Genomic DNA, 6,000 nt, shown 5'->3' with positions numbered 1-6,000 from the left:
ATAATTATCCGGTGCAGTGTTCATACACACACATGGCAAAAAGCAACAAATTTTGGTGTGATATTTGTGAGTAAAAGCCCACGAACAAAGATTGAATTATTGCTGTGGGTGCGAGTTTGGGAGCATTCCCGTTTTCCTCAACTGTCCCGCCGCACAGGATTGCCTTTTTTTTTTTTTTTTTTCTAATGAGAAGTTACGAAAACTATTGCAGCGAGGAAAGAGGGGATCTAATTTTCCTCGCAATTGTAGAAGATAATTTGACGGAAGTCCTGTGTGATGGAGTACACTGAATCCTTACACGAAAATAGGAAAGAAACATAAAACATTAATGCAAACGAGAAGCCTTTTCTCCACTGATTGAACTCTGAAATCTAAGCAGTTTTTATCTTGATCTCAGAATTAAATAATCATATATTATTTTTTCAGTATTAGCTACAAAGGATTTCAGTATTATATGGTCCAGAACAAAAAACGAATAAGCTCTATCACTGAAAACCCTTTCCAAAATATTTAACTAAAACATAATCATGAATTTCTTTCAGAGGTGTTTCGGTATGAAAACGGTATTGAAATAAAGCTTTATTTTAAGACCTAGAAAAAGTAGCATTAAGTAATTCAAGTTAACACTTGTCCTGTGTATTAAGTATCAATATTTTGGGAGCACTACAAAATAAACTCCTTCCTTCGGCACGGTCACAGCATATCATGGGTCACATTAAGAAACTCCGCACTGAATCATTTCCAGATTTTTATTTCTCTAGATTTAGATTTTGAACGGTATCGGCAAGAAAAGAGAAACGAAAGGAAAGACTGAAACACGGGATTTCAGGCGTTCTGGTTCGAGCATTTGGAGATCGGTGGGTATCGCTTTTTTTGTTTTGTTTTGTTTCCTAACAAGGAAATAAAAGAGCGCCACATATTCAAATATGTATACTTCTGCACATGCATATTGCGCATATATATATACACACACATACACACACACACATAGAGCATCTACCTGTTCGAATACATTTGCATTTAGGGCTACGAAACCATACAACACATCTAAACCTCTCCGCAATCATTCGCGTTCAGCGGTGTTTAGAAAGCACGTAAAGGGTCCACAGCGGTGCGCGCCGAGCGCCCCCCGGGCAGCGCGCGGAGCTCCCGCGCACCGCGACTCGGCCGCCGGGGCGGCGACCCCGCAGGGAGCGCGGAGCCGCCGGACGCGCCCCCGGGGCTGCTCCAGCGCGGGGCCCGCGGGCGCGCAGGGCTCCGCCGGCCGGGCAGCCCCGCTGCGCCGCGCCGCGCCGGCAGCGCGGCCCGACCCCGGCCCCGGCCCCGGCGCCCCCTCGGCGGCCGCACCAGGTGCCGGCGGCCGCGCCGTCGGGCGCGGGACAAAGGCGAGCCGCGCGGGCCGGCTCCGCGGGCGCGGGCGCCGCCGCCACCTGCCCGCGCCCGGGCGGCGGGCCGCGAGCGCGGCGGGGAAGCGGCGCAGCTACGTACCCCGGGGCGGGAGCCAGGAGCCGCCGTCGGGCCAGGGCCGCCGCCGCCCGGGACGGGGCGGGTGCGGATCGGGGCCCCGCTGCGGGCAGCGGATCGGGGCTGCGCTGCGCTGCGCTCCGAGCCGCTCCGCTCGCCGCGGGCCCCGCGCCCCTCGCCCTGCCCGGGCGGCGCGGAGCGGAGCGGAGCGGAGCGGGGCGGCGCGGCCGGGGGCGCTGCCGCGGGCCGGGGCCGGGGCCGGGGCCGCCCCGACGCGCCCGCCCGCCCGCCCCGCGCCGCGGGCGCCTCCGCGCTCCGGGGGCTGCGGGGGCCCGCCGGGGCCAGGGCACTATTTGACGTCGAGGAGACGGATCACCGCGGCGCAGCGATACGGCGCGCACCAATGGAGTTCAAATGTCAGCAAGTTTGAGGAGGGGTGAGGTGCCGGGGGGTGTGTTCCTCCGCCGCGGCCCCTGCTCTAAACGGCGCGGCTCCTCGGGACGCCGCATGGCACAGCGGCTGCGGAGCGCCGGGGAGCCCCGCCGCCTGCCCGGCCCGGCCCGGCCCCGCCGCTCCGCCCGGCCCGGCCCGGCCCGGCCTGGCCCGGCCCCGGCCACGGCCCCGGCCCCGGGAGGGCCCCGCGCGCAGGGCGTGGGGCGCCGGCGCTCCTCGGCGAGCAGGTGACAACGCGGGCTGCCCTGCGCCGTGTGCGCAGCATGTGCGCGCCTGTGTAGCACGGACTGCCCCCATGGGCAGCGGCGCCGGCTCCTTCCTCTGCCCCCCGTCTCTGGAAGTTCAGGCAGGAAACGCTCCTCATGTCTCCCAGATAAAAATAAAAGCGACTCCCTCCTCCCAGCAGCAGAGTGTCCCAGAGCTCGGCCAGGCGCGGGGCTGAGCGAGCCCCGCCGCCCGGCAGCCCGTCCCCGGCCGCCGCGGGAGCCGCCGGGCAGCGCCGCCGCCTGCCCCATGGATATTGCAACAGGTCCCGAGTCCTTGGAAAGGTGCTTTACGCGGGGCCAGTCGGACTGCTCAAAGATGCTGGACGGTATTAAAATGGAAGATCACCCTCTGCGCTCGGGTCCGGCTACGTTAGGAGTGTTACTGGGTGAGTTGCTGCTCGTTTCTCGGCTATGCCAAAAAGCGAAGCTTTGTGCTGCCCTCGCTGCGCTCGGTGCCCGCGGCGGCTCTCCCGGACGGAGCCCGAGCAGCCTGCGCGCTGGGCTGCGCCTCTCGCCCCGGGCAGCCGGGCGGGCGCGGAACTTTCCTAACTGACATTTGCGGGGCGCAGGCTTGGAAACCACCGTAAAGCTCGTCCTGCCGAAACGCGGGGCCGGCGCCGCGCTGCCTCCGCGCCCGCGGCCCCGCCGCCGCGGTGCCGGCCCGGGGCGCTCGGCGGCGCGGTGCCGGCGGGGTCGGGGAGCGGAGCGGGGCCGGGAGCGGGAGCGGGGCCGGGAGCGGGGCCGGGCCGGGGGAGGCGGCGGGCCCCGTGCCGCCGCTCACCGCCTCTTTGCCGTTCCCAGGCTCGGACTGTCAGCACCAGGCCGTGTGCGAAGGCTGCCAGCGGCCCATCTCGGATCGCTTTCTGATGAGAGTGAACGAGTCGTCCTGGCACGAAGAGTGTTTGCAGTGCGCGGTGTGTCAACAAGCCCTCACCACCAGCTGCTACTTCCGGGACCGAAAGCTGTACTGCAAACAGGACTACCAACAGTAAGAGCACCTCGGTGCGCCGCCGGCCCCGCTCGGCCCGCCCGGCCCGGCCCGGCCGCGCCGCTGCCCCGCTCGGCCGCGCTCCGCGCCGCGCTGCCCGGCTCGGCGCTGCCCGGCCCGGCCCGGCTCGGCCCGGTCCGGGCCCCCGGCAGCGGGGGAAGCGCTGTCAGCGCGGCTCGGCTCGGCTCGGAGACACGCTGCGAGCCTCGGAGCGCGTTTCTGAGCGGGGCGGTTTTGGCAGCTGCCCACTGCGAAAGTGCAAATGCCCAAACCGTCGCGGGAGGGTGGGGAAAACACCCGCGCAGGGGGCCCGGGGGCTGCCGCGCTGGTGGCCCCGGCTGGTGGGACCCCGGTAGCGGGTGGAGCGGCTGGCTGGAATTAACGTTGCAGGGCGCGAGAGCGACGTAGTGTTGAGGGTCGAAATGTCCTTCCAAAATAGCGAGCTGCCGCCGCCGGGCCCGCAGCGCAGGAGCTCGCCGGGGCCGGGGTCCTGCAGCGCCGTCGGGGGGCGGCGGCCCGGCCCGGCCCGGCCCGGAGCGGAGCGGCTCGTTCCGCCGCGGCTTTCGCGGCGCCGGCGGTGCCGGCACGGCCGTGCTCGGGCCGGGCCCGAGGCCCTTGTGCTCGGGGAGCCGCGTCCCGCCGCCGCCCGCAGCCCCGGAGAAGTGCGGCGACAGCGCCGAGGGAGCCGGCCCGCGCAGAGCGGCGGCCCCTTGCGCGGCTGCCCGCGCACCGTCCGCGCCCGCGGTGCTGCAGGCGGGCGGCCGCGCGGAGCGGCGCGTTGCGGGCCGGCGTGTAGGGCCGGGCCGGGCCGGGCCGGGCCGGGCCGCCGGCGGTGCGCGCCCGCGCAGGCTGCTCCCGCGGGCGGCGCGGCCGCCGCGGCCGCGCAGCGCTCCCCAGCCGGCGGGCGCGGAGGGTGCGCGGGCAGCCGCGGCCGTGCCCGTGGGGCCCTGCCGAAGGGGCCCGGCGCCGGCCGTGCCTCCGCGGCCGGCGGAGCCCGGCGCTAACTCTTTCCCTCCTGGGCCTGGGCACTCCCGGCGCTTTATTTTATTTACGCTTTATCCCTAAAATGTCAGGCTTTGTCGGGAAAGCAGCCCCCCGCCGCGCCGTGTCCTTGTGCGGAGACAGAGCTCCTGCCCTGCGTGGTGTTTGTCCTCCCCTGCAGAAGCCCACTTCATGCTTGTCACCGAAATTGAGGATCCTTTTTGTGCCGGGAGGGGGGCGAACATGGGCACTTCAATCACTAGGACATAATATGGCTCTGCTAGAAGTCTGGCAACAAACAAAGAACAACAACTATTGGTTTGCATCAACTTTTGTCAGGCATTCAGCAGGCTTCCAGAAAGGCCTGAAGTGGCTTAGTGGCAACAATGTGCATTTCATAGCTACAGCATGAAAATCCATCTCCATGGAAACTGGTAGTAAATGCTAACATGACATGCTGAGTATAAATATTGTTAGGGTTATAACTCTTGTATAAGTGGCCTAGATAAATGTCCCCCTGTTTAGGAATTACAACAAAACGTGTTATTTCATACTGCAGCCCTGACCAGCATGCTATTAAGGAATCTTCCACGGGCCTGGGTACTTCACATGAAAATAAATGTGAGTACGTCTTCACTGGGTTGCTGCGATCCTGCCATTGTGGGGGCTGAAGTTTTAACAGTATTTGTGTTTTCTCACATACTCCAGTGTATGGAGCATTTTCACATACTTCATGTTTTACTTCTACATAAAATAAATCCCCCTTCAGTAGTTATAGTTGTAGATCAATGAAACTTCTGCTTGAATAGATAATATTACCTTAGATATTTTTGTTATCAAGATTTTTTGGTTAATTATGAAAGGATTTAGAATAGTATTTAGGATACCTAAAAACCATTATTTGGAATTGTAAATATTTACATCTTTTATAAATACATGTACCACTTAAGTGGTCTCTTCAGTTTCTGTAAAATAAAGGAAGCCCTGTTCTGTCTTAAAAGGCAAGATAATAGCCTATTGCTTTGTAAAAAAATAAATACTTTTCTGACTCAGAATAGAAATGTAACCTCTTCAGAACTTTCCGTATTATCAAAGGTGTCCAATTGTATAGGGGGGAAATGGGGTAACCAGGCTGACTAGCAATAAAAAGATATCAACATGTTAGCCTTTGTTGAATCCCAGCACCTAGTGTGACATTACATGGTAACCTGCTGTGTGTGCCCCTAAGGACTGACAGCAGAAGTAGCTCATGGAAAGGGGAGGGAAGGCACGGTAAATCAAAATTTGTTTTCTTTGAAATTTTATTAACCTGAAAGAGAAAACACGTGAAACTAAGCTGGCATTGTTTGTGTTCTTTCCCTGTCCGCTGTGTTTTGGACTTAAATATTCCTTTATGATAGCTAAAGTATAAAATAGCTATGCATACATATACAATGCAGGGGATCAGTTTTATCAGTAAGAGTGTGGAGAGAAGAAGCCATGACCAAGTTGTGCAAGTCTTTTCCAGCATGCTAGTACAACCATCGTCCCACACTGTAACGTACCATGATGTAAAATGCCTGTATGCTAAGTAAGTGTGCTTTGAATTCAGAGATGGAACAGTTTCAGTACAGAATGAAGACCAGTATCAGTAAAATTAGATGCTTTTTTGTTATCATGGGTCCAGATCTCTGAAAAAAAAATAACAGGGAGATTTCAGAATATTACTTAAATATCTTAGTTACTGAAATTTGCTTTAAATAGGTTTTTCTGTATGTAGTAATGTAATTTAAAGGTCAGATTTCTCCAGAACTCCCAGGACTATAATCAAGCGCTGTGTGTATATCTTTGGAAAACTGATGTCTCGTC

General features: G+C 59.0%; 1 protein-coding gene across 1 annotated transcript in view; it reads left to right on the top strand.

The window, feature by feature from the left end:
• Positions 1–2,430: 2,430 nt before the first annotated feature.
• Positions 2,431–6,000, top strand: part of LMX1B (LIM homeobox transcription factor 1 beta) — a 94,857-nt gene continuing 91,287 nt past the window's right edge. The window contains exons 1-2 of the mRNA XM_067309029.1: positions 2,431–2,569; positions 2,985–3,171. Coding sequence (XP_067165130.1) covers positions 2,431–2,569; positions 2,985–3,171 — 326 coding nt within the window. The remainder of the gene's footprint in view (positions 2,570–2,984; positions 3,172–6,000) is intronic.

The sequence above is a fragment of the Apteryx mantelli genome, chromosome 21, assembly GCF_036417845.1.
Source record: "Apteryx mantelli isolate bAptMan1 chromosome 21, bAptMan1.hap1, whole genome shotgun sequence".
Taxonomy (NCBI): domain Eukaryota; kingdom Metazoa; phylum Chordata; class Aves; order Apterygiformes; family Apterygidae; genus Apteryx; species Apteryx mantelli.
The sequence above is the reverse complement of the archived record's forward strand: the minus strand, read 5'-3'. Positions and strand labels throughout refer to the sequence as shown.